Source organism: Accipiter gentilis, chromosome 4, assembly GCF_929443795.1.
Source record: "Accipiter gentilis chromosome 4, bAccGen1.1, whole genome shotgun sequence".
Lineage (NCBI taxonomy): Eukaryota > Metazoa > Chordata > Aves > Accipitriformes > Accipitridae > Astur > Astur gentilis.
Genome location: NC_064883.1, coordinates 20648208 through 20661131, shown reverse-complemented (window position 1 = coordinate 20661131; position 12924 = coordinate 20648208). Strand labels below are relative to the sequence as shown.

The window sequence follows — 12924 nt, the reverse complement described above, 5'->3', positions numbered from 1 at the left end:
AGATCGGGGAAAAGATTTTTAACTGGGAACTTATCTTTCTATTTGGGATCTAACAGACTTCATAGGGAGACTGTGAAGCTCAAAATGGAAAATGCAGTATGCAGGGTACATGCACTAGGCTTTTGCATTATAGGAATATCCTGTAAAGTTTTTCATCTAAGCACCTTAAAACAGTCCTCGTAAATTTTGCCAATTCACACAGACAATTATAAAACTTAATATACCTTTTCATATTGAAGACCAGTAGCAACTTTCAGCAGTGTAATATAAACGTTAGATGGGAGTTGTGACCTTTCAGACAATTTTTTCCCAATTATGTTTTAACTTCGTGAAACAGTCGAGCATTATGTGAGCTGTAAGTCTGCATTATTATATAAGGTTTAAAAAAAAATAAAATGTTTCTTATTGGGGATGCAGACAGTTTCTGAAGAGGATAGTGGTTATTAGACATGGTCTGCTCTTCAAATTACTAAGTATGGTCTACTGAAGCTTTAAAGTAGAAGTATCTTCTTACTCATGGTGGTGACTGATAGTATGTTAATAATCCTGAGTATATTATTGGGAATTTTCTGTAGGAAAGGAAGAAAATTAAACAATGACTGTCTAGTTCTATAGGCTTTTTGGCCTTAAGTGGTTTAGTATTGTAAATTTCTTATTTGAACAGATCAATAAAATTGATTGCTAAGTTTGTACTGATGCTACTAAAAAAATCTTAGGAGTGCCTGAATTTTGTAACTTTCTAAAAATCTAGCCTTCTGACAACACAAGTCATAGATATCCTTTAGAAGATAAACTCCAAGAGGCACGTGCCATCATGTCATGGAAGTGCTTGCAGTGTCATCTGCACATCTGAGTTAGGAAGGGAGGTGTAATTGTAAACTAAGAGAAGAAGAGCAAACATTGTCTGTCCCAAATACATATCCCCCTGCCCCAATTTCCAAGAGCTTGTCACAGGCAGCATCGGCGATGAATATGAAAGAACAGATGTATTCTACCAAAATTATGTACTACAGTAAATACAGACACAAGAGAATTTTTAAGATCTATTTTTATGGCAGTTCTTCAGGGCGACTGGCAGGCGACAAACCCATGCTAGCTTGTATTTCATACCTTTTTGAAAATTTCTCACTGCTGTCAACATACAGTACTACCAGGTGATTTTGCATCTTTTTTACTGCAAGACAGACTGGAATTCTTGTAACAAAACAGTCGTAACAGAAGAGCTGAACCGTGTGACATTTTTATTCTGCCTTCTAAATGCTGGCAGTAGTGAGTGTTAAGAGCTATACTAAATGTCAACCCAAACCAGTGCTGGAGGCTGTTGACTGCCAGGGTCATCCACCATTTCCAGTGTATGTATGATAAAGCACACAAATAGCTAAGCTAGCAGAAATGCAGTCAGGTTGGGGTTTTTTATAAATGTGTTTTTAATTTCCAGATAACAAAAAAACACATGGGCAGAAGTGTCTATTATATACTTGCCTCAAATCTTTGAAATGTTGTCATACGATATTCTCCTTTAATCCCCGAAAGCAGTAATGAAGAAGAAGGATTTTGAATGAAAGAGTTGCTTACGTAACTCCTAAGGTGAAACAAATCTTCCTCTCAGAGCTGTAGTTCCCTTGTTATGTTCAATATATACATATCTCTTAGAGTTTTGCCTAAATACCTCTTTGAATATTCAAAAATTATACTTTAGCCTCTACATTTTCCTTCTATGATCCTTATTCCCTTTCACATGGCTACAGCTGTAGCTTTTTCTTATACCTGGTACACTAACGAGAGAGAACAGTCAGCCTTAGTTGATACTCTGATGGGATCATTCACAATCTCAGTCAGTACACTAGGATTTGTGAAAATTATGCAAAAGTGGTGACTAAGACATGGGAAACATGCAGCATGGATATGTGCCTCACCACAGATTCCCCAGTATCAACTCTTTATGTTTAGTAACAGCAATAAGGAGCTCCTTCTTCAGAGCTTAACTAGTATTGGTGAGAATTAGAAATTTTGATTTTAGAGAATTTGAACAGTGTAACCGCATTTGGGAATCTGGCTGTAGCTTCATGTTGTAATAGAAAATTATTTATATGAGGAGTTTCTAACTTAGCTGTACCAGATTCCAGTGTCTCATGCTGAATCTTAATGTAGCATTTCTCCTACTTGTTCAATCAGTCCCATCCCAAAATTTTCACTGGTGTATCAAAAATATCTGGAATGACAATGCTGTAATACTGTACTATATTTCAAAATGGTTTCCACTGTCCATAGACTGTATACATTTTGACTAGTGATTCCTCCGCACCAGCCACTTACAGTATTCTCTCAGTACTGACCTGCACTCTGCTGCTGTGGAATCTGAGTCTGATGTGGCAGGTTCCTACAAAAAACAATTTAATATCTTTAATGCTTCCTACAAATCTGAAGTATAGTATGCATGAAAGTTGAGTATTTAAACTTCATTTTTTTTTGCTTATGAAGCAATAATCCATTTTAACTATGCAAAAACAGTTGTCAAAAGGTTAGCCAAGTCAATGAAAGAAAGGAAATTAGTGCTAAGGGGTAGTTCCTATTATTTCACTTGTCAACTAGGTTCAAAGGCTCAGGGCCTGGTGAAACGCCAGAGGTAGCAAGAGTCACCGCAGGTTCCTGATGTTATGCAAAATTTGGTTTCCATAAGTGATGAATACAGAAAAGGTGACAGTATTTGCAAGTTAATTATTGACTGTGGAATGAATGAACAGTCAGCTAGTTCTACACATCGGATCAGTTCACTTACCAAGGCAAAGTCACATTTTTGTGTCCTGCTTAAGTGTGTATTTTAACACCTACCAGCTATTAAGGTTGTTTTTACAGAAAGGAATTAGGGGTTGGAATGTAGGTGAAGTGGATAAATACTCAATGTACAGCTCAAGAAAGCCTTTGGCACAGGCTTTGGCACCCCAGTCACAAAAAATTGCTATTCTGAATAGAGGAGAAACCATTAAAGACAGGGTAGAGCACTTTGCAGTAGTTGTACAAGGGATAATTTATATAGCTGTACTTTCTGGAGAATTCAGCTTTGGGACAGGGAGAGGAAAACACTCTTCTAGCACGTATCTACCTTATAAACGGCATTCAAGGCAAGCATCTGTAAATTAGGGCCAAGTTAGTGCTGGCTGGCACTGGACCAGCATCACTGGGGCCACGCAGGCCTGCCAGCTGAGGAGCTACCGACTGGAGCTAGTGTCACAACACGGCCCTGAAAAACAACGCCAGCCGCTTCAGAGACCACTGCCTCAGATCTGCTCAACTCCAGACACATCAACCAAATCTTTCTAGAAATGCCTTTTTCCTACAGCGCTACCGACTCGTCCGAATTAGAACATGTGCAAAGCACGAGATGGGTCTGTCTTGATAGTTTCATTAAGTTACTGATAAATGAACTTTGAGGAATAGAAATGAATATTTTTCTGGTTTCTGTCTTGGAGAGAGGCTGACAACAATGTAAACTGCTGAGAGCTCTGAGCATTTTCCTTGGCAAGTCTATATTTATTATCTGTGTAATGGAATATGCTCTTCTGTTCAATGTTAACATTTCAAACATAAACCGCATGTGACAGGTACATGACTAACTACTTACAAAGTCTGGATTTTTCTGGTATGAAAATACCACCAACCCAGTGGTAGTTTTATACCAAACTCCAAAGACATGGGTTACGAGGCAGGGTGTCTAAAATAGAACAGTTTTAAATGATTCCTCTGTCAAAAGTAGTTTTTCTCCAAAATATGCAGAAATTTAACTGTTCCACACAAAGCTTCTTGCCAAGTCTGCAGACTGAAACCCAGCCATTTAATTTTATAACGGAAAGCCTGCCTTTCTGGTTGAAATGCAAACATCAGAGCAATCTTGAACTACAGAGTCATTACTGATACCTCAATAATAAACACATTTCAGATGACAAGCACTGGAATCCATAGTTAAATTGTGCAACATAACGAGTGCTAAAAAATAAAATCTAAATACTTACTGCTGTGTTTGCATCAGTGGCATACTGGTATTATCGTAGCTGTCGGTATGAAGGGGCGGTACAATCTCGCCAGTGACTGGGTGAAACACAGGAAGAGTTGAAAGAGGCCATGCTATCTCTCTATTTTTAGACATGTCACGAAGCTCTTTGGTTGATTTCTGTATAGCACTGTGGTGCACCAACTGGATGCTATGTCAAGAGGAAATAAAATAGTAAATACATATTTTAAATGCTCTGTCAAAACGGACAGACTTTTACAATTTACAATTACAATGTTTCTTAAATATACAAGGCCTTTGATGCATGCTACAGACTCTATAGTGCAGCAATTATGATAAACCTTTACATAGTTAATTTAATAAATATTGGATTTATTTAATTTTTTAAGGCAGTAATTATTCCATTAGATTTTGCTGTCTGGATAAGTATTTTTCATAGGATCCAAGACTCTGCAGTTTACTGCTAATGTTCCATTTATTTGCTGCAGTTAAAATGAAAGTTTGGGTTAACTCCTGATTCTTGTGGTAGATTCACAAAAACTCATAGATTAATTTTAGAACACTCCATAGTATAGGCACTGGATACCTTCCAGGATATTTGTTCTCCTGTCCACTGCCTTTAAGATATAGGCTGGGAAGTCCAATAACCAGGAGTATAAATTACATATTAACATATTTATTCTAACAGCACTATTTTATTTTGAATGGACAGTCGTTAATTTCAAACCCTTTTTATTCTGGTCTTCTACCCTTGCCAAGATTTAAAAGCAGCTTTCACATTTATGAATTAAACCATGGATTAGAGAGAATGAAAGAAGATTATGACACACATGTATGAAGCATGACAAGCTACTGAGAATGAAAATTAAATGGTAAAAGAAAAATAACAGGAAAGAAGACACTTACTCTGGTGTTTGCATGTTTCTCTTTTCCCTAAAAACAAAACAAAATTTATGAATTAAATAATAGCATTGATAGTTGGAACATTAAATCTATCTGATGATGAAAATAGTACATGATGTAGAAATGCTGACAAGGTTATTGCTAAACGCAACTTGGCAGCATTTGCAACTGGGTTTATGATGAGGCCTCAGTGAACGCACGTATAGAGATGTGAAACTGATGACAGACACACACACAGACACACACACAGAAATGAAAATGCAAGTTAAAGAACAAGCTTCTGGCTAAAATAAATTCTGTGACAAAATGAAATTGTAGTTTGTGTAAGAAATGGCAGAAATTACGTTACTTGCTGCTTTCCTTTTATGTGTTTTTCTTTTATAATATGTCTAAATTCAGTTCATATCCTCAAGCAGACTTATTTTATAAAAGTTAGTGTTTTAGAAATTACTTAATATTCTCCTGAATCTCCTTTATTAGTATTTTATTTGTTTGGGGCATTTTGGAGAGTTGTGCGTATGTGGAGATTTTGTGGAGTTTTGTGCATATGTTGAGATTTTTAACCCTTTCAACTAGAACAATTAAAGACCCTACATCCATTCTCTTAGAAATTACTGTATGTGCTTAGATAAGAAACAGTTCAGTATTTCAAGCAGATACCTTTTGGCCTGTTTTAAATGTTTTTAATGAACTGAATGGAATTCTTCTGACAAATAGTCTTCTATGCATTATACCTTAGAAAAATCTACAATTACTTATTGGTGTGTTAAAGTACTCACACTCCTTCCCGTCGGCAGCACATGATATAGGCAAGTATTAGAAAAAGCACCAGTGCTATTGCCGAGGGCACTGCCAGTGTAATTAGGAAATCCGAGTAATAGTCTCTGCTTTTGAGTGTATCAGAAGGTGGCTTGTATTCTCCACCATCAGGTAATATCCCCTCTCCACGAATCACTTCCTGAAAGGTGGAAACTTGTTTTGTATTGTCAACCTGATACCCAAAAAAAAAAAAAAAAAAAAAAAAAGAAGAAAAAAAAAAGACAATTATATAACAAAGTAACAGTGTAAAAACAGGCAGTATTTAACCAGCCTTAACATATAAAAGAATCCGTATTACACATTTGACAAATTCTATACAATTTCATCCAATCACTTCTTTTTAACCAATAAAAACTTACATTTCATTGAAAGCTTCTGATAAGTGTGATAAGTAATATCACTTTATTACTTATCACATTATTACTTTATTTTGTGCCTACCAGAGATACTATGTTTTTTACAGATTAATTTTAGGATATCTCACACAAATAATATTTGAGTAAAAATTGTGGAAGCATTTTTATTGCAAACTAATTATTTGATACTGATTTCTTTCTGATGAATTAATCCGTTTCTTACTAGTCTTCCTGAATAACAATACTGCCCTCTCTTGTATGAAGGTGGTAAAGATGAAGAGTGGAGTACCTATGGATTTTCTTCCTCCTTCCTATTGAGCTTCGCATTCCGTGCTCAAAAAACACAAGAAGCATGAACGGAGCTGCTGAGGACTAAGCAGCTCTATTGCCTCCCCCCCGTCCCCCTGCCCCCAATGCAGGATGTACCCAAACATGAGATGTGCATTAGTTGTTCAGAGCCAGAGTTCCAAGGTTTTTCTCCCTCCTATTCAACTAACCTCCAGAAGGCTGCATTCCGGGTCACAAGTAATTTTTTATTTCTTTATTTTTTTATGTCTATATCTAATGTTCCTAGAAATACAACCTTTTTTTGCTACTGAATTTCCTATTACATTTAATTGACTGCCCTTCCCACATGACTTTTCAATTTTCTGCCTCTATTTTCTTGTTATCTTCAGTTAGACATTACTGTTAAATTTAGTGTTAGCTTTAAAACTCTCTCCAGATCATTAATGAAAATAAATTACATTTCCCTACATGCTTGACCGTTTGCCTGACTGTTCATTGAGAAATCTTGCAACTGATGGTCATTTCTTTATAATTTACACTTCAAGTCATAAAATGCTGCTTTAAAACTTAAGCAATGGATGAACAGGTTTTAATGGAATGCTAGAAATAATGTTATGTTGAGCTTCAAGCGCATACACACACGTGTGTGTATATATATATATTTTAAGTGCAAGACAGTTTGACAAAAATGAATTTATGTATTCTTCACTCATTAAATTCTGGAGTATATTTTGTGTTATGAATTCTGCCTGGCTGCTTAGCTGAATCTCAAGCCCTAAGCAGCCGCACAGAAAAGATGTATGCAGCTACTGATGTGACTGACAGAAGCCCATACACGGTGTGAGAACAAGCTATCAGAAAGCTTTGTTAAGAGGAAGCATGTATTAAGTTGCCCCTCTTTTCAGTATGTGGGACCCACAAGCTTAAATCTACTGTTTGATTTAGGTGTTAACCGCCAACGTTACCTCATAAAAAGTGGGAAGAAGAGGATATGATGGTTGTATTTTCACTCACTGGTCTCTGTTGTGGTTATGGGGTACGAAACTCAACTCCCTCCCAGCCCATGGATCTTGGGGGACTTCCTGCTCCTTGGCTTGCCTTGTGATTAGATGGAGGGAAGCTTGGCTCCGTTTTCCTGTTGATCCACCAGGTTACAGCATGCAGCAGCAATGCTGTTGGCAACAGTAAACCCCCCTACGACTGTTTAAATTCAGTTATCACGGCATGCTGCCAAAACAAGTGCCAAGTTCAAGAAGGTTGGGTTATATGCTGCTATAGAAAATTATGCTTCGCTTTGAGAGCCTGTTCCTGTTAACACAATCTCTGCTTTTCTCAAAACAGCACACCACCACTGCTTCATGATAAGTTTATGAGCCACTGTTACTATCAGATGTTTTTTCTGGAGAAGTCCTCCTAACCAGCTGCTCTTCAGCCTTCATGAGCAATGTTGATCATTCTTGCATTAGTGCACTACTCCTCTGCTGCTCCTGTTGAAATTCACCCTGTTTTCTAAGGCTGTTTCTCCAGTTTCTCAAGACCTTTCTGAATTCTATCCTGTCCTTCAATGCACCTGCAGATCCCTTCAGTTTCATGGGGACTGCAGATTTAATTTAATAAGCACATTCCATCATCCAGCTTATTACTGAAGCATGGCAATAAATTATTAATAATTCTGCTATGATTATGGCTATCCAGCCAGCTCTCCGCTAGGTCCTAGCTTCATCTAGGCCACGTTCCTGAGCTTGCTTATGAGACAGTATAAAAAACCTTACCAAAAAGAAATTACAACTGCTGCTGCACCTCTGTTCTACTTCTTTCTTGTAGAAGGAAATCAAAGACTCAACATAGTTTGCTCTTGACAAAGGCTGACTGACTTCTACTGTTTTTCAGGTGCAGGTAAGTATTGCTGTGTACAAATGTACCTTCTGCAACTGTCAACACAAAGCCAATAAAAAGTAAATAATCTGGATGTTCTTTTGAAAACAAGTATTTTACAGCTTTCTAACAGCTTTCCTAATTTATAGCGCATAGAAAGAAAGGGTTGGAAGTTACCTAATCCACTTTGTGTATGAGTTTTTCTCATATTCAATACATTTTTTACATTGTACAAAAGACTTTCATATCTCCCTTTCAGTTTCCTCTTGGGTAATGTCTGAAATAGCTCAACAATCATCTAAGTTTATTTTATGTACCTTCACCATCTTTGTTCAAACTTATCTGCAATGTTCTCTTCCAATATTGTATCATTTCTTGCTTTTCCTTACCGGAACTAAACAAAAATAACCTTAAAAAGCCTCTTTGGGAATTATGTTTGGTTATCATTTTCCTTGTATTTGACTGAGAAGAATGTTCCCATTTATTCTGATTACATAAGTCAACACTATTTTCTTCTCTTTTTCTAAAACATGAAATATGTTTTAGACAGTTTTCAGAAATATTTTTTTTAACGGCACAGAAATACTATTTAACTGGTCAGTGCTGTAGACTCAGTATTTGAGAAAGCATATATATATATATATATATATAGACACACACTTTTTAGGAAAGCAAGTATAACTAGCAGTATTAGCACATGGAATTAATGAACTACACCTACCTAAATAATCCTCTCATTACTTTTAGTTCTGTAAGCCCTAGAGTTCTCTGGCCATTTATATAAATCACCACTAGTGAAAACAAATATGGTGGTTTCACTGATGCTTAACTCCAATAGAATTTAGCGTACAGAGCAAAAACCTTTCAGAATCTTAAGAGTGTGTGCTAGATGGAAACCAATGTCAGTCAGTTATGATAAGTGGAATTTGGCAGACCTGTCTGGCCAGGCTGGCAAAACTCTTACCTCAATCATGTCTGGCACAAAATATTGTACTTCTACAAACATCTTTTTTATGTGATAATAAAATAACTCACCAGAGAGATTTTACACCAGTCAATATGGAATTGAGTACGAAACTTTTTATCACAGGTTATTACAGGCTCCATTTCTTGACTGCATCTCAGCTGATTTTGTGGGTTTTCCACTTCTCGTAAGCACGAAGAGAATGGAACATCTGCCCCAACCATAACATACACACTGCAGAAAGAGATGAGTGACAGACTGTCAGGATCCCTCTCACAAATCCCCAAAGGACAACGACATACTCGTCCAAACATTATTATTGTTCACGGTAACATTCAGCTGTACTTTAAAGACTAAAAACGTTTTTTTATTATTTTTCTTGATAGTATACTTTATCTAAGCATATGAATAACAGACTGAAATAAGAAGGATTTTTCTAGCTACTTATTACAACTTGCTCTGTTTTGCTGCATAATGTAAATGTTTGCTTACTGTCAGAGTTGTCAATTCCTATGAAGTCACAGAGCTCCAAGTGTAGGTTCCTCATGTAAATAAATCAGTAATACTTTTGAAAGTTGCATTAAAATAGTATAATTTTATCTTAAGGAAATCTTCAGTTGTGCTCAGCATAGTATTTTTGAAGTTTCTTCCCATGTTTTCAAATAAAATTCACGAGGACTACTTGTTTCTAAACCTAATACTAATATGAACCTGCCAAAGCACCCACCTTCTCCTAAAAGATTCCATACTGTAGCTATGCACTGCCACCAAAATTTGCAGAATACCGAAAGCTGAATGTAAACTTAATACTTCATTTAGCATTACAGTACATAAAATAAGAGCTACTGCGCTAAGTGTATTATTCATTTTCATATTTAAACACGTAGAATGCTGCTGGAAAACACAGTCTATTGCACCAGGTAATAATGTATCAAAGAATCCTGAAACAGAAACTAGGTCCTGGTCGCCATTTGGTATATTAGGCATTATCTAGCTAACTGTTTTAAATTAAGCCGCTAGTATTAAGTGGCTCTGCTATTACTCTGGCTAGTACAGAAGTCACTTTCCTTCTTTAGATTGTATTTTTACTCTCTGGTCAGAAACTCCAGATCCACAAAAGGGCCTGAAACGACGATCTTTTCTGCATACATCTCAGATTTTCAACCCTCAGCCCTTTTTTAGATATTATTTGACACAAAATATCTAAAAATAACTAGTCATCTTTATTTTTGCCAGGGAAAAGCAATACCACAACCACATTTTTAAAAGACTGAATCCTTATTAGTTTCTAATTGAAGTATCATATTTCAGAACAGAATTTATGGTTATGAATCACAACTGCAAATAGTGCATTCCTGCAGTTTACACTCAGAAACCTAAGTTCCCCAGATACCTCAGCTTATCACTTTCAGATGAAAGCACATAACTAAATTTCACTAAGTAAGAGTACAGCTACAAATGACACTGTTACATGCTAAATGGTTTTAGAAATCTAAGTGTCTTTGTGACCTATGCTCTGTCATACTTTGTTTCAAAATTTTGAGTTTTGTGAATTGGGAACTATTGAATACTCAATGCCAAACAGCTGCTCAGAAGTTACGACTGGAATTACAAAATAAGCATATTTACTACCAACTGTTTTCTAATTAATGGAATTTATTAGTATTCCCTGGATCGTAAAATCAATATATAGGAACTGTCACCTGTTGAAATGGTATCTAACATGATAAACCCATGGTATAACGGGGGCTCGGAACATCAGTAAACTTTTCATATCTAACACCAATCTTGATTTCCAAAATATAAAACAGCAATTGCAAAGTTTCTAAAAGACCTGAAAAAATATTAAGCTTTTCAGTAAGAAAAAAAAAACAGTAAAGCAAAAACATTAGACTGACACATGTGCTTACCCCTCTTTCATGTCATTAATAGGAAGTGGAACTCTCCCTCCCCTGTCAAGGGCTGAAGTAATGTTTATAGCATTCAAACGTTCTGGCTGCCACACGTTTTTCACTGCTCCGAGAAAGTCGCCAAGAACTTCACTTGCTAACATTTCTTCTACGTTCATATTCCTTATGAAGAACTCCGCTTGATATGGTAAAGGAAAATCTAGTTGTGATGAAAAAGGAGGAGTTTTGCTTTAAATAAAGGCTCCATAACAAAGAATTTGAAGTAATTATTAACATAATACTACTTTAAGATTGATACACCTTTCAAAAAAACTTTTATTTGAACTAGTTATTTTGAAGCTAACGTGATTATGTTTAATTAAATAGTTAGTGCTATTAGCTGTTACTTAAGCTGAAAACCACTGGCTATTTATAAAGCAACTGGGAGATGAAGGAGCAGACTAGAGGAAAAGAGTCTCAGCTGGTAAATCTTCATTAAACAGATAAAACTACATTCATGCTAATTTTGGGGTCAAAACTGATCTGCAGTGACAATGGACTCCAACCTGCAATACTCCAGACTATAAATATATAAATATGGTGAAGAAAACTAATTTTAAGGACACAAACTATTAAATTCAATTTTTTTTTAATTGAAACGTTCATATATGCCATGATCTGTTGTTTTCTGAATCTGCCTGTATGACTGTTCTCTGCATAAAGAACATGTAGAACTAAGCAAACTAAACGTGCACAGAGAGAGTAAAATCCGTCATGTAAGGTCCATTTGAAAAGACAGGAAAAAATTGAAATTAATTCTAAAAAAAGCAAATGTGCCTTTTTTTTTTTTTTTTTTTTAATGGATGAGGAATAGTAGTCTTTCCTGGCAGAAATAATTTAGATAAAAATAATAAATTGAACCTGAAGAAGAAAAACGCTCTTACTTCCCCTTTGTGTCCCCACATTTGGCTTGAACACCAGACAACTATTTTACATTGATTTTTTTAATCTTTGTTCTGGTTTCAGCTGGGATAGAGTTAACTGTCTTCCTAGTAGCTGGTACAGTGCTATGTTTTGAGTTCAGTATGCAAAGAATGTTGATAACACTGATGTTTTCAGTTGTTGTTCAGTAATATTTAGACTATAGTCAAGGATTTTTCAGCTTCTCATGCCCAGCCAGGGCACAAGAAGTTGGCACAGGACACAAACAGGGCACCCGACCCAAACTGGCCAACGGTGTATTCCATACCATGGGACGTCACATCTAGTTTAGGAACTGGGAATTGGGGGGGGGGGCAGGGAATTGCTGCTCGGGGACTGGCGGGGTGTCGGTCGGCGGGTGGTGAGCTATTGCCCTGCGCATCATTTGTACATTCCGATCCTTTTATTACTACTGTTGTCATTTTATTAGTGTTATCGTTATCATTTTTAGTTTCTTCTTTTCTGTTCTATTAAACCGTTCTTATCTCAACCCAGGAGTTTTACTTCTTTTCCCGATTTTCTCCCCCATCCCACTGGGTGGGGGGGAGTGAGTGAGCGGCTGCGTGGTGCTTAGTTGCTGGCTGGGGTTAAACCATGACAATCTTAAAAGAACAGGAGCCCATAAGATGGTTTTGCTTATTCAGTTCAAAACACAACAAGCTATTTTCTGTACATACCTTCTGCTGACATTATATTAATGATCAAATTATGCCTTGCTGTCTCAAAGGTACGCCTGTTATATGCAGTGATCTAGAATAAAAAAAAAAAAAAAAAAAAAGATATGATTGCAAACCAGTGTAAATATGAAAATCGGGTAAATGAAACATCAATGAAAATTAA

General features: G+C 36.3%; 1 protein-coding gene across 8 annotated transcripts in view; it reads right to left on the bottom strand.

The window, feature by feature from the left end:
* Window positions 1-12924, bottom strand: part of SGCE (sarcoglycan epsilon) — a 34649-nt gene that overhangs the window by 3189 nt on the left and 18536 nt on the right. For 5 of the 8 annotated variants that reach the window (XM_049798573.1, XM_049798572.1, XM_049798578.1 and 2 more), the window contains 8 exons: window positions 12762-12834; window positions 11125-11323; window positions 9286-9448; window positions 5692-5903; window positions 4916-4942; window positions 4011-4199; window positions 2337-2380; window positions 1483-1517 (listed from right to left, as the gene is read on the bottom strand). In XM_049798573.1, coding sequence (XP_049654530.1) covers window positions 1483-1517; window positions 2337-2380; window positions 4011-4199; window positions 4916-4942; window positions 5692-5903; window positions 9286-9448; window positions 11125-11323; window positions 12762-12834 — 942 coding nt within the window. The remainder of the gene's footprint in view (window positions 1-1482; window positions 1518-2336; window positions 2381-4010; window positions 4200-4915; window positions 4943-5691; window positions 5904-9285; window positions 9449-11124; window positions 11324-12761; window positions 12835-12924) is intronic. The other 3 variants (XM_049798575.1, XM_049798576.1, XM_049798574.1) reach the window with 2 other exon arrangements.